The sequence below is a fragment of the Mustela erminea genome, chromosome 16 (assembly GCF_009829155.1).
Source record: "Mustela erminea isolate mMusErm1 chromosome 16, mMusErm1.Pri, whole genome shotgun sequence".
Lineage (NCBI taxonomy): Eukaryota > Metazoa > Chordata > Mammalia > Carnivora > Mustelidae > Mustela > Mustela erminea.
This window is the reverse complement of record NC_045629.1, coordinates 75606424-75632433: the sequence shown is the minus strand read 5'-3', so window position 1 is coordinate 75632433 and position 26010 is coordinate 75606424. Positions and strand designations below refer to the sequence as shown.

General features: G+C 35.8%; 1 protein-coding gene across 1 annotated transcript in view; it reads right to left on the bottom strand.

The window, feature by feature from the left end:
- Positions 1-26010, bottom strand: part of EFR3A (EFR3 homolog A) — a 106860-nt gene that overhangs the window by 19510 nt on the left and 61340 nt on the right. Inside the window, 10 exon segments of the mRNA XM_032315547.1 lie at positions 3514-3641; positions 4593-4660; positions 5840-5971; positions 6631-6792; positions 10700-10738; positions 10740-10776; positions 11441-11613; positions 14458-14509; positions 15483-15597; positions 20352-20519. Coding sequence (XP_032171438.1) covers positions 3514-3641; positions 4593-4660; positions 5840-5971; positions 6631-6792; positions 10700-10738; positions 10740-10776; positions 11441-11613; positions 14458-14509; positions 15483-15597; positions 20352-20519 — 1074 coding nt within the window.

The window sequence follows — 26010 nt, the reverse complement described above, 5'->3', positions numbered from 1 at the left end:
TCCTCCTGCTCTGCGATCTGTGTCTGCTATTCACAATGGTGACCATCATCTCTTCTTACTGTTTCTAACTAGAACCTGGAGTTTGGAAGCAATTCTTAGAGCAACGCTCATTACAACCTCCGAACTTCCACCCAAACCCATCTCTGACTCTCAGCTGCCTACAAGGCACCCTACTTGGTTGCTCGCTGTCAAAGATACCCAGCAAGAGGCTGATCCCCTAAATAGTCACTTTTTCCTATTCATCTCTGTTAAAAAAAACTCCATCCTTCTATCATCCAAAATCCAAAACAACATACAGACAATTACATCTGTTTGAAATACGTTTTTCTTTCTTCACTTAAACCCTGTCATACCATCCAACTCTACCAAAAAAAAAAAAAGGGAAAAAAAAAAGCAACTGAAGCAGAAAATATACTCAGCTCTTACCCTCACTGGTGTGCCTTCCACCTAAGCATCCAAGGCAGAAACCAAGACAAATCTTTGGTTTTCTCCTGCTCCCTCATACCAATCAACTGCTTATAAATTCTTTCTTGTAGGTTTTCCTAGATTATCCACTTCTCTGCATTCTCACTCAGTGCAGGCCCCGGTCCTCTCTCCTGGAGATTACTGAAGAGCATTCTAAATGGTTGCTCCGTCTCCACTTTGCTAAAGCACCACCAGAGTAATACTTGAACAATGCTTAACCTGACTTAAAATCATTCCTTGACTACCCAGCGTTGCAGAACAGTAAAAACTATGCAACTTCATTTACAATTCCCAACCCTACTCCTCTGATTCAGTCCAAGTACACTAATTTCATACTAATTCCCTGAAGAATCATGTTTTTACCTACATTCATTCTTTCACACGTCATCACACTTCTCAAAGAAACACCAAACACCTGCTTCAGGCTCCTCCTAGGAATTGTTTCCTTTGGAAGACATCCCTTGCCCACCAAACCTGGACCAAATGCTCTCCTACCTGCTGCCTGGGATCCCCAAACTTCTCTGATCATAGCCTTGAAGGTCTGCTTTAACCGTCCAGTTATTTGTCCTATCTAAGATAAACTGTTATGAATTAGCTTCTTTGCTAATTTTGCTGGAATAAAACTAGTAAAACGCCACCACGGGGGAACTGAGAAAATAGTCACTCAAATCATCGGTGCTTTGTGGTCCACATGAGGAACCCAGTTGAGAAAGACTATCAGTCCTGTGAAAGTAGAGACTTCTACCTATTTTGTCCATTCTTGTTTCTATTTGCACAGAAGCTGGAACTGTAAATACTCATAAACATTTAATTATACAAGTTCACTAGAGTCACTGACACCTTGATTGGTCTAGCTGAGACATTACTCAGTATTACTGTACCCCTTCATGGAGGAATACTTAGCACATGCCTAGACCTACACTATTCACTCAAGTTCTAGGTTGATTAGGGATAAACGAAAAATGCTATACCATCTTACATTTATGGGCCACTTACTATATGTTGGTCACTTACTATATGTTGGTTCAATGAACTTTAGGCAGACCACTAACATTATATTTCAATCATGTGTCCATCTTCTCCACCAGATTTTAATCCTTAACATCTTTTTACCCTCAAAATCCACAACAATGTCTGGTATATAAGAGGCACTCAGTGGAGGTTTATGGAATACATGAAAAAAACAATCTGGATCTGTATGGATGACTGAACAATCTTTATGTACATGGAAAATAACAGTGTTACCTAGTCAAATTATTTAATTTCCACTTCATTACTCCCATTTTTAAACAAAGATACTACTACTACCTATTAACCTTCAAGGGTTAAATGAGAAAATGAATACAAGTGCTTGTCTCAGTGACTGGCACTGAGTTAATGCATATGAAGTGACTGCTAATATTTTCATGATGATAGGTATATGCATGATCGAGAAACTAAGTATGTTTTGCTTTTTCTTTTGATATAGTCTTCTTAAATCTCTTATTTTTAAAAATGAATATCTGGTGGTTACACAACAACAACAAAAATTTAATAACCAATCAATTATACCATGACGTATCACTATGTCTTCAGAATCTTTCTGCATTAAAGGCAGGACATATGTACCACAGAGTGATTCTAAACTACTGAATTTTAGAAATCAAAAAAACCTTATTCAAACTGAGGAATTTCTATGCAGTTACATAATTAAATATATACTGAAATATTCAGAATTCCTCCAGTCAGTAATAAATACATCTATGTGGGGGGGGGCGCGTAGAGCAAGCCATCTGTTAAAAAAACAGAAAGTACCATAATTTTCATTAAAAATTGTTACTTGTTAAGAGTCCCATCTGTTAAAGAGTTAAAGGAACAGGGTAAAAGGAAACAAGAAGGGTGAAAATACACTACGGCTACTGGGAAGGTAAAGGGAAATAACCAATGGACTTATAACTACATACAATACAGGCCACTGGCTCCATTTCTAAAAGGCAAATTTTATTAAGCTATTTTTCTAGGGGAAGGTGAGGGAAGGGCAGGCCAAACTGATACTTGGATTTACCTTTGTGCTTGTGCCTGGGTTTATGAGGTTTTCTGCCTGAAGGAAAGAGAGCTAAATCCAAATTATAAGAATGAAATATTTTTAAGGTCTTTTTAAAAAACTGTTTTAAATTACAAAATTGTGCTACTGTTTTGTTTTTAGCTCTTTTATATCCCCAACAAATTCATGAGGTATAGAACCTTTCGTATTCTAGAATGTAAAAGAAAATGCAAAAGCATTCATTAACATCTCAGAGCATTATGAACTATCATTATAATAAACATGTATGTTTTGGATCCATGTTATAAAAAAGATATCTATTTACAAAGACTGTGCTATTTTTAGTGTTTAATCCAGAAAACTACCTAACTCAAACAGTTCTCATATAGTATCCCCAAAGCAAGAACTAGTTCTTCTACCACATTTAATACTTATATGACCATGAAATGACAATAAAGACATAGGACAGAGAAACTCTGATTTTAGTTGTTAAAGTAAATACTGAATGCAAAACTCCATGCAGTTTTGCCTTTAAAAACAACGCAATTATTTGAGGCAATGAAAAGAACAGAAGGAAATACATGGTGCACAGAGGAAAACACATTCTTGAAAGGTCTGCAGGCTTTTAAAACAACAGTCAGGGCTCTTTCCAGTGAGAGCAGTTACCTGACATTCAGCTCAGTAGTCACAAATCACTCATTAAACAATTTATATGTATTTCCATAAGTCAAACACAATGTGGGTTAATGAGGAAAGATTTCTATGGGCTTCTCTGTTTGAAGTACACTAATATATCAAGTATAATACTAACAATTACTTAAGGACTACATTTGCTGATGATAAAATCCATAAGATTTACTAAAGTTTTTCAAGAGCAAAATTTTAAAGTGAAACTAAAACCTCTAAGCATTTGAAAAACTGTGGTAAAGTGTACAAACAATGAATTTTCAATGCTAACTGGGTTAATGGAAAAATTACCGGAAAAGTAATCACCAGAGTTAGAGTTCGAGTTACCCTCCTCTTACCTGTTACTTGCGGTACATATGGTACTGACAATCTCTCAACACTATAGCCGCTTCCGCCTAGTGACTCTGCAATCTTGTTGGTCAAAAAGTATAAATTTTTGTCATGCTTCTCTAAAGATTTTGGAAGCCTGTCGGGTTGATCAAAACAAAAGTCATTCAGCATTATTTAAATTACTGAGCAAAAATAAGTTAACATGCAGGCATGCTAAATCAAAGCCTAAATATAAGTATATATACAATTTAAACTGTAATTAGTGATAGAAAAATCAATGTATTTTTGGTGACCAATCTGACTATAAAAACACATGGTATATAGTCCCATATGTTAGGCATTCTGCTGTGATTCTTTCTCCAATAACGTTCCAACGGGGAAGTGAGCCTTTAATTATTCTGTGGGTATTCACACATTAAATGATGAAGAGGACTAAATTCAGCTTTAACCTTCATGCTAATTAAAACTCCAAGAGAAGAAAATCAAACTGCAGCTCAGTGACTGCTAATGAAACGCATATCAGCCAGTGAAGTGATAGGAAGCACCTGCTCAATCACATGAAGGTCTACTTTCTACTCAAACTCTGATATTATCTTATACTGATGCTTTCACTATTACACTGCTTTTATAAATAACCCCAAAGTCTGCATAAAGTATTGTTCACATATATATTCTTGTTTGAAGAGCAAGGGAGAGTGCAGGTATAATACCGATTTTCCTTAATACAGTCTCTGTCCCAAAGTTCTGTGAATGCTGTTACCTATTACTGAAAGTCTTGACCAGGATATTGTATTCTCTTAAGAAATGCTTATTTACAGATGAGAACACACTATATTTAAGAGATATATCTCCATATTAAAAAAAAAAGGTTAAGATAATTTTTTTCACCAAAGATCGACTATGTGTGTATATGAGTCTACACTTATATTGTATGAGAACTTTAATAGGAAGGGAAAGAAGTCCGATGCATTTGACAGAAATACAAAATATAGGAAAATATGCTAACAACAGTTTACTCCTTTATAATCATCACTGATTGGTTTCTCAAGCCAGTGTCCCTTTCTTAAAATGTAAAGAATTAACATACATGCACTTATCTCTGAAAATATGCTCTGGTAGAAAATAAGGAGCTTCCATAGTTCGGATTTCAATAACCTGAAAGATAGCCAAACACAAAACAAAACAAAAAAATCAAAACCCTCACTCCTCAGGATTTGGCTCTGAAAATTTGGAAAACTAAAAACACAGAAATTAAACATTTATAAAAATATCAGCACATTATTTTGGTATTTAAGCTATGTTTAGAGCCCACACGCGAGTTCATTTTATTTTAACACTTATTATTTTAAAAATTCAGAAGGTAACAAAAACTCCGACAATAAAATAAAACATGCAGTAAAAGAAAAAGTATTATATTTAATTGAACCTACTACAAAAGGATAAGAACATGTATTTTCTCATTTTCAGAATGCCACTACGTTGGAAGCCCCTTGACAAAGCCCAAGGCCGTGAGCACCCTTACTCTCCTCAGCCACCTTCTGTAGCATGTACGTGAGGTCTCAACGCACTTCTGAGGCTGGGCTCCTCTGCGCCACTGTGAGCAACTTCGGGGGGCACTCTGCTTTTGCAATGGCAGGCATCAGACAGATCGTCAGCATTTGTCTAATGAATGAATGAGTTCTAGTTCTTGTAATGCACTAAAAGCCTACATTTAAGCATGCACTAAGAGATGTCCTTCAAATTTCAGAAAAATGAGGTTCTCCTTGACCAATAATCTTTAAAGAATATAAATTACAGTGGACTTTCTCTGCCAGGTAAGTTAGAGGCTCTGAAATGCATATTAAATTGTGCAAGTAGCTACTGAATGAGTTATTGCTGAGGAAAGTTGAACATAGGTGAACGACACAAGACAAATCTCTAACAAATGTTTTCCTGTGAGACCTGGCTCAAGTAGACTGGTTTAAAGCAATAAATGAAATAGTATAAAAACTAAAAATAATTGACATACTGAGATTCATAATGGCTTAAAAGGAAAACAACCAGGTAAGAATTCAAATGACATTCTAGAAGAAAACCGTGCATTCCCTGACCACTATACAAAAAAATTCTAATAAAGGAACAGGCATCAAAGAAAATATACACACTAACTGTAGTTTTAGTTTAGTTTCAAAAGAGCTATTACTGAAAAAGTGATGCACACTTTTACAGCAGTATCTTTATAATTTGATACAAAATCATTATAATTTGATAGAAAATTAAAAACACTCAGCAGTGGAGGAAAATCAGCCATTTTTATATAAAAACCAAGTTGAAAGGTATTTTTAAACATCTTACCTTGCTAACATGTTGGCAAAATGCGGGGACAGCTATCATCTGACTTACAAAATTGAGGTACGCTGCTACCAGCGCCATGATCCCACAGCGATGGAACATTGGCAAATTATCCTCATTGATAATCGCACTGTCCTTTAATAAAAAACAAAAACGGCTGACAGATCAAGGTCTTAGACTCCATTAGCGCTTTCTCTATGATTATACGGAAAAACTATAGGGCGTTTGAAGTGCTGATAAAAATGTTACCTTCTAAGAAGTTGTTTTTTAAAGAATTCTGAAAGGATAATAAATATCCATTTACAGGAGAGTTCAAGCTCTCAAATAGCTCTTTCTTAGGAAAGTCTTTTGGGAGGGGTGGGGTGGTTAAACAAATATACACACACATGTATATATATATATGCACATGTACATATATATATCTTGCACTCAAATATATATATGACATATGGTCCCATCACATACTGTTCTTTGCACACCCCAATGATACAGCTACATATGTAATGACTCTGTAACGACCCTCTTCTTCACTAGACTGAGAGTATGGGTGGAGGGGCCATGCTGCCCCTCTTCAGAGTACTCCCAGGGCTCTGAGCAAATCTGACACATAGCTGATGGTCACTCAGTATTTGTTAAAACAATGAGTATGATCATATCCTGAAGTATTTTTCTATTTAACACTAGACACCTCCCTTTTAAAATTCATGTTCTTGGATAAAGGTAAAACCACTTTAAAGATGGTGTCTAGTTCATTAAAAAAAAGGTTTTTTCACTGAAAGATGACAAAAGCATACCTGTAAAGCAATAGCTAATCGAATGAGATCAATAACCACTTCCTCATTGGCCAATTCAATAGTTATAAGAGCAAGAGAAGTATAAAGTAGTTCATAGTTTTTCTGAACATTGTCTTCCTCTTTACAGCCCAAATATATGTGTCGATACAATTGTTGCCCATTCTGAAAAGGGAAGTGACATTGAAAAAAGATTTTTGCTTTAAAAGTAGTACAGGCAGATTTCATACACATACAACCTCTTACAGAGCAGCTCTTATTACAGAACTTAGCATGGAAGAGAAACCTAAGCTAATAATCAGATGGCCAAATTGTATCGTAAGTTATCAACATCAATAAATATGCTAATATACACAACAACAGCTAAGACAGAATTGAAGCATGAATGATAAATAAAAATAGCAGCTGAGAGTTCCAGTGTAAACAATGAAAAGCTTTTAGCGATCATCTGAAAAGACAAAAGCAAATTATAGACTGATTTGGGAAAAGGCTGAAATGGCTGGCAGAGTTATGGGAGATACTTCTGCAATACAGCCTTGGCAATGATAACAAAACACACATTTGGCTAAGGGGAAATGTAGTCAGGCTTTCCTGCCTTTGGAGGCAATCTCCTGTGAGGTGGGTGAGGAGCTGTCCAGGGATGGGCACCTGCAGGTTCCACTATACTTGGGCTATAGTGACCAAAGGCAAGCCTAAAGCCTTATGCAAGGGAGCGGTTATAGAGATACTCCAGGGACTGCAAAAGGTTTCCCCCAAACCAAACTAATCTAAATATATTAACACAGAAAGGAAAAGCCTTTCCTCCAAAGCATTCCGGGGTACAGGTCCAACTACTAAGTGAGAACTAAGAGAAATAAAAATGTGTTCTCCATTTAAAGTCACTATGTGACTTTATGTGGTTAATTACTATGTGGTAATTAAATCAACCTCTTGCATTGGTTCTCATCACTAACTGTAAGCTACAATCACTGATCAGCTGGAATGACCACCAGGACACCTCCGCACCTCCGCCCACCCTCAATATGATTTAGCTGGTTAGTGGTGAAGCCCAAGTATTTTTGAAGCACAAAGCTCCCCAGGTGATTCTACTATGCAGGAAGGGTTAAGGCTAGGGGTCTATTCACTCATACGTGGAGGGACTTCAGCTTAACCCCCCGGGGCCTGTTTCTCAGCAGGTTCACCTTCTTGTTCACTTTAGGGGAAAGGACTGAACAAGACCAACACAGTCTTCTGAATCCAGAGTTTGCTTCTCCCAAATGGTTCTATACTTGGGTGTGTAACAATGGTCTGTGTATTGGGCCCTCTCCAACCCTATTCTTAAATCCTATGGTTCCTAAACAGTATTAACATTAAAGCTTGCACACATGGGAGTTTAGACGTCAGGTCCCTTAAGTAATTCAAGTTGATTTTGTACCTACTACATACATACCCATCAGGTTAGACAACATTAAAATCTAACTATAATACATTATAATATAATATAATTATAATATTACATTATAATAAATATAATTATAAATAAATTACTATAATAAATATAATTATAATGCATTAAAATCTTACTATAATGATATAGTGTAAGTTGGTGTGATGACTTCACAAAGTGGTTTGGAATTGTCTAATAAATCTGAAAAACCCATTACTTGCCAATGCCTCTCCTGTAGGCCTTAGAGAAATGGGAGTTACATGCAGTACACTACGTGTACAAGAATGTTCACAGCAGCCTGTCTGCAACAATTCAAATGCCCCCAGCAGGATAACGGATAGCTTGTGGTATATTCGTGTTATGCAATACTATAGGGCTACATATATGAATAAATTTCACCAAAATAGAGCTAAATGAAAGAAAACATAAAAGATCATGTAACATATGGTTCCTTTCACACAAAATACAAAAACTGACAAAACTACACTGTATTGTTCAGGGATCGATAGATGTACACTTAGGTGGCAAACTGTAAAGGAAAAAAGGAGTCCATTTTCATGAAAGCATGGGGATGACTACCTGCTGTGGATGACACGGAGCTGTTGAGAGGCTGGGCATGTGGGGGGCCTACACCATTATTCACTTCAGAGTAATTAAATAACCCATGCATTCTGTATTTCATAATAATTGGTCCTTTTTTTTTTTTTTTGCTAAGAGATTCCCTGAATTGCTGAGACTGTTAACAAGAGCCCTTTCATCTGGTGATATTCTGTGAGGATTACAGCTTTGGGAGAGGAGCCCCCCCAGGTGAGACAAAAGAAACTGAGCAGCAGCGGCTTCCCCTGCACCTGCCAGTACAGCTTCCTTAGAAAAGAAGATGTGAAGGAGCACCTCCCAGTGCAAACGGTGATGGCCTCCTGCCAGGACAGTCTTTCAAACAGAGACCTGGTGTCTAAGATATCCCTAAAACATTCAGATGGAGCAGTTTTAGGCTGGGTAGTACTATCCAAAGGGCAGTTCATCATCCCCTGACTACAGAACCCCAACTTTTTTTTGGTTAGGTCTTTGCTGAAATTTCCATAAGGTGCCAGTTAAAGTTGCCTAAAAAAACCAAACAGCATTTTGACTGATAGGATAAATTCGAATGTAAATGAAAAAGGGTGTCCAATTATAAAGATAAAATTTGATTTTAAAAAAATGAACAGATTGCACCAAAAGAAAAACATACCAAAAAGAAGTAGTTTATACTAACAGTAACAAATGCTTAGCCAGTTATTTCAAATTATAAAATCGAAGGATAACTAATTCAGAGAACAACTTTAAGAATTTAAAATTTAACATGGAATAATAGTCCAATATTTTGGTTCAACTGGACCCTTTTAAAATTAGTTGGCTAGCAAAATTAAGGAAAGAGAAGGATTATTTCTATCACTGTCATACCAGATAAAATAAAATGAATCCAGTCTCCAAAATTCAGTATCACTAATGTCATTATATAAAGTCAAAACCTACAAGTTAGTTATCAGTGAGTTTTCAAATTTCATTCTACTAATCATGATTAAAAGTTCTTCAGTTATGAGAAACAACTTCTTTCACTAACTGGATAATATAAAGGAATACTGAAAAAAATAAAAGTTGGAAAGAGCTAGAATTCCTTTGCCCTATTTATTAACCACTTTTTTCATACACAATAAAGCCAAACTTAAAGAAGTATTTTGTTCACATTAATTTAGTAAATGTTATTTTATAAATCATTTTTCAAATGAAGTTTTGAAAGTGTGGGGACATTAACTTGAAACACAGCAATCAATAGTAATAGAGCAAAATAAAAGATGGTGACAGGGACAAATCATGGTCTAGTAATGAGCCAAAAAAGAAAACAGATTATAGATATCTGCACCTGTCTTCCTATGGGACTCTCTATCTGTTATTCCTTGCAACCCTAAAGACCACGGCTCACTTATCCACCATGACTGGGATTATCTTGATACCAACTGGCATGTGTGTTGTGGATACTGCCGTATCTCAATGCTGAGCCAGAATCTGGCAAATACTTAGTGCTCAAGCTTTGGATGAAGAATACACAGAAAGATTATTCAATATGCTAAATTACTTTAGGTATTATGATTTTCTAAATTCAGCCACTTGCCAACAGACGTACAAAATTCAACTAATCATAATGAAAATTTGGCTACATATTATGTTTAAGGGCAGAGATCCTGCCTACCTCATCTTTACATCCCAAATAATGACAGAACAATGCCAAATACAAAATAAAAACATAAAACACTCATTATATTTATATATTTAATGGTGATAAGTATTTTCAAAAACTTGAAGCCATTAAAAGTAGAATCAGTGTGTGCGCCTGGGGTGGAGAGGAGTGCAAGACAGAAATTACAGGAACTTCTTACTCAAAAGAACCCAGAACTATTGCAGCATCCATCCACCAATGCTGAAACATAGGCTGGAAGAGACACTGTCAAGAACATCGTGGTAATGTGAGAAGGCGAAAGACGGCAGACAGATTTCCAATGGCGCAAAATTCAATGGCTTCCTTTTAAAGTCACAGGATCAATATAGAAACTACTTAACAATTTGAACAGCTATAACTTATATGCCTTATTTTTAAGAAAATCATCCTACCTTTTTCATGAAACTTGTATCTTGTCTACAAATTTTTTCTCCTTTTTATCTTTAGGTCAGCTACATCTGGTATTATTCTAGAGACAACATATAATTTTTAATGAATAGCACATTTAATTATAAAATCATGTCTTCTTAGGCAATCATAGTTATACTTAGGAGTTTGAACAATATAACACATTTCAATGAGCATTTGAAATAAGCCTGTATGTAATGATACTACTGAATTACCAAGCTCAATTAAAAGGAATGCATAAATTCATCTTGACTCCTGTCATTCCAAACTTTAAAGACAAATCAAAATAAAATTCATGTAACTAATAACTACTTGTAGATGAGACCTCTGAAAGTACATTAAATGATCTTCAAACATTTGCTATCTTAAAATGTAATAAATTATCTAATACCGATTATTATTATTTTTCCCTTCCAAAGATCTTATTTATTTATTTGACAGAGATCAAGTAGGCAGAGAAGCAGGCAACGGGTGGGACAGGGCAGGCTCCCTGATGAGCAGAGAGCCAGATGCGGGGCTCGATCCCAGGACCCTGAGATCATGATCTGATCCAAAGGCAAAGGCTTAACCCACTGAGCCACCCAGGTACCCCTATTTAATACCAAATAAATAAAACTTTGAATAAAACTTAAAGCTCTTAGATTAAAAAAATTACAATATTTGAATACATTAATGTGGGAATTTAAAAACATTATCACTAAGTCTATTTCAAAATGGCCCAATACCTGATCCCTCGAAGTTTTGCCCTATTGTCATGGCGATCCATGAGATTATGCATGACTTCCAAGACTAGCTGTCTCAGTTCATAGTCTTCCATGAGAGATGGTGATAACAAAGGATCCAGAAAAGATCCAGGCAGTGCAGTAACAATTGTCTTTGCTTTGTATCCAGAGGTCACCTGATCATGGGGAGGAAAAATGAACAAAAAGCCTTTGTCATGAGTCCTTCTTCAGTAAAATTCACAAACCAATTTATAAAAACCATAAACTTAGAGGAACAGCAAGTATGAACATAAGCCTGAATGAAAAACAAGAAGGAAAATTATAAGATAATGAGGATTTTAGGACACCTGGGTGACCCAGTCGGGTTAAGTGTCTGACTCGTCGTTTCTGCTCAGGTCATGATATCAGGGTCACGAGATGGAGCCCCACATCAGCTTCCATGCTCAGTGTGGAATCTGCTTAAGACTCTCCCTCCTTGACCTTCTCCTTCTACCCCTCCCGACAGTGCTTTCCCTCTAAAATAAATAAATAAATCTTTTTTAAAAAGTAATGAGGATTTTAATTTGCAAAAACATAATAAAGAGAATAAAATTAATAAAAGCACATATTTACTGTGCGCCAGGCACAGTCTAGGTACTGTATGAATATTAACTTCCTCTTTAACACATCCCTATGAGGTGAGCATCAGTGTCTATCTCCATTTTGTAATAGAAAAGAGGCTCAGAGAGGTCAAGAATCTGTGGCATAGGTAGTCGGTACTAACTGCACACAAGGTATTAGGTAGCGAATAGTACAGTATAGGTAAGATTGAAAATTTTTAACTTAAATTGTCAAATTATTCTTTTAAAGTAAGCAGTTTGGGTTAATAGGAATACATTTTTAATCTGGAAATCTGTACTTTATTCATTACTTGATTTGACATTTCTGAATATATCCCTATCCTCTAAATTTAAAGCTTTTAAAGAACATATATGTATATGCTAGTAAGCATTTTGACCATACCACAAAGACATTTATTCAGGTGACTCTGGAACAATTAGGAGAGACAAGATGATTTACTCAGGGTATTTGTTTAATTAAAAGGCTTAGACACAAAAGAATTTCATGTGGAGAGTCTGTATTTATCAGGGTTACAAGCAAATATGGGTATTTATATTTGGGCACTTATTACAGGATCGAGGTGATTTTATAAGTGAGCAAGAAAATTGGTTAAACAATTGATACCTGCCTAGAAGAGTTAAAAATGTATCTAAGTCTCACACCACATACAAAAGTAAACTTCAAATATCTAGCTATGGAAAGCCAAATTCTAAAAACTTTTGTAAAAAAATATATAAGCAAAATGTGCTCATAAGAATAGGCAAATTTGCGACGATGTGGATGGAACTAGAGGGTATTATGCTTAGCGAAATAAGTCAATCGGAGAAGACAACTATCATATGATCTCCCTGATAGGAGGAAGTGGAGATGCAACGTGGGGGGGCCTGGGGGGTAGGAAAAGAATCAATGAAAGAAAATGGGATCGGGAGGGAGACAAACTCTCAATCTCACAAAACGAACTGAGGGTTGCTGGGGGGAGGGGGGTTAGGAGAGGGTGGTGGGGTTATGGACACTGGGGAGCGTATGTGCTATGGAGAGTGCTGTGAAATGTGTAAACCTGGCGATTCACATACCTGTACCCCTGGGGATAAAAATACATTATATGTTTATTAAAAATTTTTTTAATTAATTAAATAAAAGAATAGGCAAAAGTTCTTAAAATAAAAAAGCATAAAATACATATGAAGGACTGATTAATCTGACTATATTATAAACTTCTGTATAGCAAATACCATAACCAGAATTAACTATGAAACACAAAATCCCTAGGTATTAAATATTTATTTTTAAAAAAAGGGGGGTCACCTGGGTGGCTCAGTTGGTTAAGCATCTGCCTTCAATTCAGTTATAATTTTGGGGTCCTAGGATTGGGCCCCCCATTGGGCTCCCCACTCTGCAAGGAGTCTGCTTCCTCCTCGGTCCTCCGTCCACAACCCCTCCACGCTCTGCCTGCTTACTCTCTCTCATGCGCTCTCCCAAATAAATAAAACCTTGTTGTTTTTTTCAAAGGGATCATGTACAAAAAAGATTTCCTAAAAGAAATTTTAAAGATCTTTAAAGACTTGGAAAGGACACACATTCCAAATAATTAGCTCCTACTTTGTTCTTGGTGCTATACTAGATATAGTTAAGATATAGTTAAATAAAAGATGAAAATGATTACTGTAAAAGAACCAGAGGACTTTACATTTTAGGTATGCTTTTCCTTTTTGTCTCTTTACAGTTAAATTATTTTCAAAAGGAGAAGTCATTATTTGGGCAGTGTATGAAGGAAATAGCATGATCTGTACAAAGAACATGGTTTCCCATCCAAATTCTAGTCTTCATCTTACTGACCGTGGTGAACCTCCGCCCCTCCTTCCACTCCATGTGTCCGAGCCCAGGCATCTTTCTGTATAAAACATAACACTTTCTATCCTCTGTATATGTCAATCATTATGAAGATCAAGGAAGATGACACAAGTGAGGAATAAATAGTAAAAGAATAAAATATTTAAATATATAAGCCATAGGAAAAAAGCTAACCATAAACAGTATCTTACAATATAGAAAAACCAGATAACATGAAGTTATTTGTTCCTCTTCAGTAATGTAAGTTTATTCTTCACTTATTTTATCTTATTTTTTAAAAGATTTTATTTATTTATATGGCAGAGAGATCACAAGTAGGCAGAGAGGCAGGCAAAGGAAGAGGGAGAAGCAGGCTCCCTGCTGAGCAGAGACCCCCCATGTGGGACTCAATCCCAGGACCCTGAGATCACAACCCGAGCCGAAGTCAGAGGCTTCAACCCCCTGAGCCATTCAGGTGCCCCTATTCTTCACTTATCTTTTTTTTTTTTTTTTTTAATTTATTTATTTTCAGCATAACAGTATTCATTATTTTTTCACCACACCCAGTTCACTTATCTTAAATGACTTACCATAAGTAAAGATCTCAGCAACATTATCTGAATCCTCCTGGTTCCCAAATCCCTAAGGTATATAAAATATTAGTATTATCTTATTGATCATAATTAACATTGACATTATTTCATTTACTTATATAACTACTTGATTTTAAAATTCTATTCATTTTGATTAAATAGATTGTTTCCATACTAGCTAAAGTCATGGCTCACTTTATACTCATCAATTTCATATGAATTTAAGAGTTATATGTAAGAAACAAACAAAAATTCAAACAGAAAGTTAAAAAGCTATTGGCTCTCAAAGAGAAAGATCTACAAATTTAATGATGTGAAAATTCAGTAATTCAATCATGAACACACAACGAAACAACCCCAATTTAAAGACACCGTAAGAATATATTTACCATGAATATAATTGACATAGTATCTATTTTACATTTATCAATATACAGACAATTTTTTAAAAAACTAACAAATGGAAAAGGATTATTTAATTAGTGGTCACAGAAATATAAATCAAATAAGACTATCATTTCTTTATGAAATTAAAAACACACAAAATTATTTCTAAACTAAAGCCTTAGCATGTTTAAAACGAGGGAGCCAAAACATATCTTTAAAATCGCTTTCAGTTCTAGAATTCTAGGAATAAGTCAACATTCTGGCAAAACTAAGTTTAAAATTTTAAATTTCCTATACGATTTTTATAGGAAATTTGAAGCTTTACCCTACCTTATGTATATATACATAAGAGAATGTCCAGGCCAAATAAACCTTCAACCCAGTCATTTTAAGACACAGAAAATTTGAGAATTTACAATATACTGAAAACTGATTCTAAAATCAAGCAATGTTGATACAACTGCTTAGCAATGTAGTGCCATAAAAACGATTCCATAGGATTTTTATTACAAAAGATTAAAAAATTAAAACATAAAAAAAGAAAATAAAATATATTACAACATTAAGATGAAATTTAATCCAGGATTACATTAAGATTTATAGTTTGAGAGCCCAGGAAAACTACATATGCATACCCTAGTTGACTGATATCCAAAGTATGGGTGGATGTTCCAAAAACGGGTACTTTCCCCATAATGAACATCATTATTTCTGACCTCTGATAATCTGGCAGGTTACTTCCAAAAAATCCTATGAAAATATTAAGAAAAAGTTAAGATAAATTTTACAAGTTGAAATTTTATTTTTCCATAATAATCATAATGTATTTTTAACCAAAGCTTTCAATGTGTGGTAAAATGGTGTCTTTAAGTTACATACGTAACTCTAAAGTCCTTTTCTGTTAGCTTACTTGCTGGCCGCACGCGCCCCTGTGCTCCTTGTAGCCATGCCTGGCTGAACTGAAGAAATGATGGGCTTTCTGCTCATGGCCAGGTGAAAGGATGCTACACCCGGCATATCAAGAGAAGTAAGGATAACATGAAGTCTTAAAGCTCAGTGCAGCAGATACCTTTATAGCTCAGTCCTCACAAAGACAGAGAAACTAAAGCAGTCCCTGCCCCCAGGTTTGGCAGTGAAGGAGCTGAAATGAACGTGGCACAGTGATTTGAACTGTATTAAAATTTTAAAAATTCAAAAAACAAAACTCTAAACAGATATTCTAATTTCTTCTGTTCATTTACTCATATATAAGATGTACAGAACAGATTAATACTTGATAAAACAATACATGTCTAAAAATCTTTTGCACATGGTTTATAAGATTTATAAAAATCATTTGCATATGGCAAACCATAAAAAATTTGGGTTGGACTTTTAGAAAAGGGAAAAAAAAAATCAACCCCTCGGTAGCATTTCTGATGAAACTCTTTTTCACATATTGTCAGCCCCAATTCTTGTTCTGGTAAGGAAGTCAGAAATTGGGCCATATTTTGGTGAATAGGTCAATAATTAGGTCACTATTTTGGCTTCAATTGCTGAAATATTGTAATATCTCATTACAATGAGCCAGGTTTACTGTCTAATCCAATGGGTTAATTCAATGTATTATTCAACTAATGCAAAAAAAAACACAAAACCTTATTTACTTGTCATTTTTCTCACGTACTCTTACGTCTTCTGGATATTTTAAATTTATCTGCTCTAACCTTTAATGGTTTACTTCCTAGTCTAGAAGATCTAGAACATTAAATTTTCACTTACTCAAACCTCAAACTGTCATTTCTTTGAAAGATCATAACAGGTATTGAATTATGCTGATTTTGTTCATTTCTCAAAATGCAATATGATCATTATAAAAAACTCATTTTTAATATTTAAGAATAAATTACTTTTTCAATTTAACTCTTAAGCTTCTATGATTGGAATTAATAATCTATGCAAACTCAAACTGTTCTATTTATCATTGATTGGACCTGGGAATAAAAGTCACTTTCCCTTATTGCACACTTCTGTAATCAAAAATCTCATCATCTTTTTTTTAAAATAAGGAAACTATAAACCTCTATCTTTCATGAATACAGATGCAAAATTTCCAACAGATTAGCATCTCAAATTCAACAATGTACAAAAATTTTATGCCACAAACATATGAAAAATCTCATGATCCTAACATTTACACAATCCACGAAAAGCGTACTATTCTAACTAACACTTCAGAAGCACTATCGATGGGGTTAAGAAACTACTTTGTACTGGGATCCTCAAAATAACCATATGAGTCTAGGAACAATTTTTTATTAACCTCAGTTGCCTCTTGTGGAAATGTGGATTAGAGAGGTTAATAGCTCAAACCAAAAAACCACACAGCTAAGAGGCCTGAGGTGAAGGCTATTCATTTCCAAAGCCTATATTATTATTACCCTCTCCTTCCTCCCTGTAAGGTACTTTCAACTTTGCAAGAACCCAATTAGATATGTTGCTAATCACCATGCAAAACTAGACACTGGTTTTCTGTTCCAAGCAAGCCAGTTATTACCACGAAGGCATAGGTTTCCAACATAATCAACTGCCAGGAGAGCCCTGAAGGGAATTTATTTTCTGTATGTTTGTACTTGAACCACTGAGTGGAGGTGCTGAAGAGCCCCCCTCACCCTGAACTGCGAAGAAAGAAAGAATACCGCAGGGGGTTAAGTTCTTGATTACTGTTAAAAAAATGAATTTGGCCAATAGCCTTGTACTGTCAAGTGCCAAAGGCATAGCAGCGCTGCTCCCTAGTCTCCTAGCGATATCTACGTGATCTAGTAACTACCAGAGTACTGAGAATTTCTAAAATACTGAGGAAATCAGAAGGGTGACTAAATAAAAATCTTACTCACTGTGCCACACTGCCCTTCTTTTCTCTCATGTTTTAATTTTTCACATGTTATTTTGAATGTGTTATGTCACAGAAATATTGCTTAAGCCTGTTATATCTATATTGTATATTATAAAAATATATTAACTAAAATAAATAAATATAAAATAAATTAATTAAATGTTCTGGAGTGAAAGAGTACCACTGTATTAATTATAGGTCATGAAAGCAATTTAATTCTCTGAAAACAAGCACAGTTGATTTGATGTCTTATCTTAAAACATCACAAAAATTCTACAAATAATCCAAATAAATTTGAGTCACCATAAAAATTAGGTGTACCACACACAGGTCTAATTGTTTTAAGGAATATCGAAAATGTCTCTGCTATACTGAGAGTCCATGGGAATACTGGATTTCCATTATGCTTTGTCTTTTCACTCTCTCCAAAAATCTTAAGCACCTACTATGTGTTAACAGTACTAAGTAAGAAACACATGGGGCTTTGCCCTCATGAGGATAATTTCTGTGCACATAAGACTGTAGCTAGGTGAAACAGAAGTATGGCACCAACCAGATCAACCACATGCCTCCAACAAGGGGAGAACTACATGCACCACAAAATCCTAGTACGGGGCCTTCCGAATATAAACATTCAATATGTAAGTGTAGAATGCTGATGTATCATGCATATATATATGCATATCCATAAAACTTTACAAAGAATATAAAGAAGAGAAACTTTGTATTACATATTCCAAAGGATGATTACAAATAAGTAGCCTATACATAAGAAAGGTATGCAGATAAAAGACACAAACTGGGCTCCAAAATAAATTTATGCATGACTCTATTTTTTGCAGAAACTATTAGCACCATTAGCACCAAAAACTATTAGCAACCATTAGAAATTAGGTACTAAGCCCCAGAGATAATACTCAATTTTGAAATTATTGTAGCAATCATAATTCCATTAAAACATGATCTGGATATTCTAAAGATACCGGGAGGGGAAGGTTAAAGGGGAATAGGAGTTTGCTTACTTTAATCCGTATTTTACTTTAATACAGTCAGATCATTTTATTTCCCCCCCAAAATTCTCATGGCTTTTTCTTTTTTAAAGAACGTTCTTAACCCTTTTGTTGTAATTTAACCATGTTTTTAAAGAAAAAAAAAAAAAACACGTGAAATTAAAGCCTAAGGTGGTGGTCCCCCCAACTTGGTTTCTAATACCATCCCCCAGTAAAAGAAACCATAGCACTCTGAGAAATGAGATTCCATGGCTGGGACAGGAAATATAAAATGAGCGTCGAACAGCTTAAACCAGTAAGGCTGTGCTCAGAAGAAAGGGAGGGTATTACAGAGACATGAAGGATGGGAGCTCCCGCTGCCCCAATCTGGGACAATTTCAGCACCCAAATACAATAATAAATACAGAATGGATTATGAAGCATAAATATAATAAAGATATAAATACTTGCATAAATATAATAAAGATATAAATACTTGCATTCCTACACATACACAGGGAAGAAAAAGGGACTCCTGCTCATGCAGAACACAAAGTGCCACCTGCCAGCTGTGGAGGGAGTGCCAAGTTTGAAAACCATCCATTTGCAACATTAGTTTGGTAAAGACAGGTTCAGGAGAGATTTATAAATGGTTACTAAACTCAGGGGGAGGTATGGGTGAAAAGCAGAATATCCACATGGTCTAAAAGCATATCCTCAGAGACTGCGTACTGTTTGCAAGGATAAAAACTGAAACCGTACAACAGAGAAACAGAACACTTTGAGAGATCAAAACTTACATCACCAATGAGAAGCAAAAGTACACTGTACACCTCTCTGTATGTAATACCCCAAGAGGAACGTTATCACTTAAGTGGTATCCAGCCAGGAATGAACACCAGACAAACCCAAATGAAAAACTTTTTTAAAAAGGGATTTTTTTTTAAGGGAAATTTTTTTAAAAAGGGAAAATTTTTTTAAAAAGCGTGCTCCTAAAAACTCCCATATCAGAACTGAAATGTTCCAGACTAAAGGAACTCAAGAAATATTACAACTAAATGCAATTTATGATCCCAGACTGAATCCTGGATGTAAGGAAAAACATGCTCTAAAGGAAATTCTTAGGTCAAATGATAAAACTGAAATATGGAAGTCTGATTAATGAATACGCCAATGTGAAATTCACTTATGTTGGTAACTGTATTCTAGTTATGCAAGAATCTTACTCTTTGGAAAAGTTCTCTGTGGTAAAGGACCATGATGCATATGTACTTAATCTCTAGTGGTTTAGGGAAAAAATGAGAATATATGTATATACCTACCTCTTTCTATACATTTATATATGCACATATATGTACACATGCACATACATACATGCACACACAGAGAAATGGGAGAGAAGGAGGGAGAAGAAAAGACAACATAAATGATAAAATAAATGGCATAAAATATTAATAGATGAACCTGAGTGAAGGGTATACAGTGTTCTTTGTCCTACTCTTATGTTTGTTTCAGAATATCAAGTTTTTTAAAAGTCTGAGCCATCATTCACCTTTGACTAATGTACTCTAAGAGACAAGTAACTTTCAGTAAAAGCTCTTTTAATCACTTTCACAAAATAGTTTGGAAAACTTACTCACCTATTGTTTGGATGATAGCATTCTGCACAATCTTCTCATCATTGTCTTTGGAACTTGGGTTTAAATTAACACTGCCTACGGATCCCCCCTGTAAATCATTTGCTTCAAATTCAACACTGAGACGCAGATGCTTCAGGAGGGTGTTAAAGACTTCCAGCACTGTGGGTCCTGTAAACAAACTCTAAATGAGTTTTTCCAATGTTATATAATCAAAACCAATTCTCACATTTCTCAGAGATTTTTGGATATTTCCAGAATCGTAAAAAAGTAAGTGAGAAATCCCTAAGTAAAAAGTCTCCTAGCTATTCCAGCATTTACTGGGCATATCACAGCAACTGACCATTTGAACCTCTGGTACAAACCACACAAATGTGTATTTGCATATAAAAATTACAAAAACTTGGGCGCCTGGGTGGCTCAGTGGGTTAAGCCGCTGCCTTCGGCTCAGGTCATGATCTCAGGGTCCTGGGATCGAGTCCCGCATCGGGCTCTCTGCTCAGCAGGGAGCCTGCTTCCCTTCCTCCTCTCTCTGCCTGCCTCTCTGCCTCCTTGTGATCTCTCTCTGTCAAATAAATAAATAAAATCTTTAAAAAAAAAAAACTACAAAAACTTTCCATCTATATAATCTTATCCACTCAAAATGACATGTAATAGGACAGTATTTAACTTGCTTGTTGGATCAGAACCCACAGAATCACAATACCATAGCTCACTGTAATGTCGGAAATTTATTTTGCATCTTTTGAAGATGAAGAAGGGATAATTTGCCTCCGTTATGAGAAAGAAACTAGCCAATTTATCATATTCAGGTAAATGAAATTTGTTTTCTGCTTTTAGTTCTATAAATATTCTGCTCCTGTTTGTCACACTATCGGTGTTTTTTACTTCTGCTTCCAACTTTTAATTGCAATCTTCTCCAGGACAGGCAGCCATGGTCAAATACTTCTTCAAATGTACAGAGCTTAGTACATAGTACCTTATACATAAGAGACACTAGTGTGATAATTCAACGTAGTATCTGTTTCATTTAATATTTCAGATTAAGTAACTTTTCAGTTAAACTGATTCCATCTCTTTGAGATAAATTATAAGTAATAAAAAGTCCATATGCAAAAGGCCCACTCCTATCTGACACTGAATGAGCACTAGAGTATTTTAGTAGCTAATGTATTTCCACTTTGATTCTGAAGCAAAAAAAACATAACCAGATTCTTCTACTAAGTTTAGTAATTCTATCATGGCCTCTTCCATTCTTCTAAGGACATGCAAGTGAAAAATTGACCTCTGATCTGTCCCTTCTCTTTGTTAACCCTATAGTCAGTCATTATCCAATCCTGTTTACATTCCCATTCCTGTGCTGCCATTAAAGGTCAAGTTCTTTCCCTTGTGCCTACAATGCTGGTAACCACTTGTTATTTCTGAAGTGTCCTACGTTTTTCAGCCAGATGAATTATTTATCCTACAGCACATCTTTGATAAAGATTACATTAAATAACTAAGAATACCAATCAACTGTAGAATTACATCCATGATTTGGCTGCAACTTTAACATTTTAAATTTCTCTGACTTCCTCCACACTACCACACATTCCAGCCAAATGGGCTATGTAATATTTTGCTCTTACCAAGCCAATTTCTATCCCTGGCTTTCTGAAGAAATGTGAGCAAACCTGCCCTGAACACAGCATTAGGTAAAGTTGTCTAACTTCAAGTAAACTCTAAGTTTCCTGCATGTATATCTTCCCAAACGCCTAGCACATAATTGGAATTCAAAAATCTTTTTCATGTTATTTTTTAAATTTAAATTCAATTAATTAACTTATAGTGTATTATTAGTTTCAGAGGTAGAGTTCAGTGATTTATCAGCTATATATAAATCCAGTGTTCATTGTATCACATGCCCATCACCCAGCTACCCCATTCTCCCACCCACCCACCTCCCCTCCAGCAACCCTGTTTGTTTACTATGATTGAGAGTCTCTTAAGGTTTGTCTCCTTCTCTGATTTTGTCTTGTTTCATTTTTCCCTCCCTTACCCTACACTCCTGTTTTGTTTCTTAAATTCCACAAGTGAAATCATCTAATTATCTTTCTCTGATTGAGAAATACTCTCTAGTTCCTTCCATGTCCTTGCAAATGGCCAGATTTCATTTTTTTGATGGCTCAGTAACAGTCCATTGTATATACCTGTCACCTCTTTTATATCCACTCATCTGTTGATGGACATCTGGGCTCTTTCTATACTTTGGCTATTGTGGATATTGCTACTATAAACATTGGGGTACAGGTGTCCCTTCAGATCACTGCATTTTTACCTTTAGGGTAAATACCTAATAGTAAAAATTACTGGATTATGGGTTAGCTCTAACTTGTTTTTTATTTTTGTTTTTTTTTTTAAGATTTTATTTATTATTTGAGAAACAGAGAGAGGGAACACAAGGAGGCGGAGTGGAAATGGGAGAAGCAGGCTCCCCACTGAGAAGGGAGCCCGACATAGGGCTCGATCCCAGGACCCAGGGATCATGATGTGAGCTGAAGGCAGACACCTAACTGACTGAGCCACCTGGGCCCCCCATTTTAACTTTTTGAGGAACCTCCATCCTGTTTTCCAAATGGCTGTACTAGCTTACATTCCCATTAGCAGCATAACAGGATTCCCCTTTCTCCACATCCTTGCCAACATTTGTTGTTTCCTGAGTTGTTAATTTTAGCTATTTTGACTAGTATGCAGTGGTAACTCACTGTGGTTTTGATCTGAATTTCCCTGATGCCCAGTGATGTTAAGCATTATTTCATGTGCCTCTTGGCCATTTGTATGTATGTCTTCTTTGGAGAAATGGCTGTTCATGTCTTCTGCCCATTTCTTAACTGGATTATTTGTTCTTTGGGTGTTGAGTTTGATAAGTACTTTATAGATTCTTCATACTAGCCCTTTATCTGAAAAGAAATTGAAGACAGCTCCTCCCATTCTGCAGGTCTTCTTTAGGTTTTGTCCACCATTTCCTTTGCTGGGCAAAAGCTTTTTACCTTTTTTTTTTTTTTTTTTTTAAGATTTTATGTATTTGATTGACAGACACACAGCGAGAGAGGGAACACAGCAGTGGGAGTGCGAGAGGGAGAAGCAGGCTTCCAACTGAGCAGGGAGTCCAATGTGGAGCTTGATCCCAGGACCCTGGGATCATGACCTGAGCCGAAGGCAGACACCCATTGACTGAGCCACCCAGGGGCCCCAAAAGCTTTTTATCTTGACGAAGTCCCCATAGTTCATTTTTGCCTTTGCTACCCTCTTGTCTTTAGAGACGTGTCTAGTAAGAAGTTGCTGTGGCTAAGGTCAACAGGTTGCTGCCTGTGATCTCCTCTAGGATTGATGGATTCCTGTCTCATATTGAGGTCTTTCATCCATTTTGAGTCTATTTCTGGGTAAGGTGACAGGAAATGGTCCAGTTTCATTCTTCTGCATGTGGCTGTCCAATGTTCCAAACACCATTTTGTCTTTTTTCCATTGGTTATTCTTTCCTGCTTTGTCAAAGATTAGTTAACCATAGAGTTGAGGGTCCATTTCTGGGTTCTCTATTCTGTTCCTTTGATCTATATGTCTGTTTTTGTGCCAGTATCATACTGTCTTAATGATTACAGCTTTGTAAAAGAGTTGGAGGTCTGGCATTGTGATGCCACCAGCTCTGGTTTTCTTTTTCAACATTCCTTTGGCTATTCGGGGTCCTTACTGGTCCCATACAAATTTTAGGATTATTTGTTCCAGCTCTGTGAAAAAAGTTGATGGTATTTTGATAGGGATTGCATCAAATGTATAGATTCTTCTAGGAAGTATAGACATTTTAACAATATTTTTTCTTCCAATCCATGGGCGTGGAACATTTTTCCATTTCTTTGTGTCTTCCTCAAATTCTTTTTGACTGTTCTATAGTTTTCTGAGTACAGATCCTTTGCCTCTTTGGTTAGGTTTATTCCTACATATCTTATGGTTTTTGGTGCAATTGTAAATGGGATCGATTCTTTAATTTCTCTTTCTTCTGTCTCATTGTTAGTATATAGAAATGCAACTGATTTCTGTGCATCGATGCTATATACTGTCACTTTGCTACATTCCTGTATGAGTTCTAGTAATTTTGAGGTGGAGTCTTTTCAGTTTTCCGGAGTCTCATGTCATCTGTGAAGAATGAGTTTGACTTCTTTGCTGATTAGTATACTTTTTATTTCTTTTTGTTGTGTGATTGCTGAAGCTAGGACTTCTAGTACTACACTGAACAACAGTGGTGAGAGTGGACATCCCTATCGTCTTCCTGATCATAGGGGAAAAGCTCTCAGTTCTTCCCCATTGAGAATGCTATTTGCATGGGCTTTTCATATATGATTTTTTTATGATAGTGACGTATGTTCCACCATCCCTCTGTGGAGAGTTTTAATCAAGAGAGGATGCTGTACTTTGTCAACATCTATTGAGAGGATCAGATGCTTCTTGTCCTTTCATTAATGTGGTGTATCATGGTGATTGATTTGTGGATGTTGAACCAACCTTGCAGCCCAGGAACAAATCCCACTTGGTCATGGTGAATAATCCTTTTAATGTATTGTTGGATCCTACTGGCTAGTATCTTGGTGAGGATTTTGGCATCCATAGTCATCAGGGATATTGGTCTGTAATTCTCCTTTTTGGTGGGGTCTTTGTCTGGTTTTGAGATCAAGGTAATGCTAGCCTCATAAAAAGAGTTCGGAAGTTTTTTCTTCCTTTTCTATTTTTTTGAAATAGCTTCAGGAAAATGGATACAAATTCTTCTTTAAATGTTTGGTAGAATTCCCTGGGAAGCCATCCAGCCCTGGACTGTTCTTTATTGGGAGATTTCTGATTACTGCTTCTATCCTTGCCAGTAATGGGTATGTTCAGGTTTTTTATTTGTTCCTGTTCCAGTTTTGGTGGTTTATACATTTCTAGGAATGCATCCATTTCTTCCAGATTGCCTAATTTGTTGGTATATAGTTGGGTCATAATACATTCTTATAATTGTCTGTATTTCTTTGGTGTTGGTTGCGATTTCTCCTTTTTCATTTAAAATTCTATTTACTTAAGGCCTTTCTCTTTTTCTTTTTGATAAGTCTGGCTAGGGGTTTATTGATCTTACTAATTCTTTCAAAGAACCAGCTCCTAGTTTCATTGGTCTATTCTACTGTTCTTTTGGTTTCTATTTCACTGATTTCTGCTCTAATCTTTACTAATTCTCCTCTCCCGCTGGGTTTAGGCTTAATTTGCTATTCTTTCTCCAGCTCCTTTAGGTTTAAGGTTAGGTTGTGCATTTGAGACCTTTGTTGTTTCTTGAAAAGGCTTGTATTACTATATACTTCCCTCTTATGACTGCCTTTGTGGCATCCCAGAGAGTTTGGACAGTTGTGTTTTCATTTTAATTTACTTATTTGAACTTTTTAAATTCTTCTTTAATTTCCTGGTTGACCCATTCATTCTTTAGTATGATGCTCTTTAACCTCCATATATTTGTGTTCCTTCCAAATTTCTTCCTGTGATTGAGTTCAAGCTTCAAAGCACTATGGTCCAAAAATATGGAGGGAATAATCCCAATATTTTGGTTTAGTTGAGACCTGATTTGTGACACAGTATGTGATCTACTCTAGAGACTGTTCTACACGCA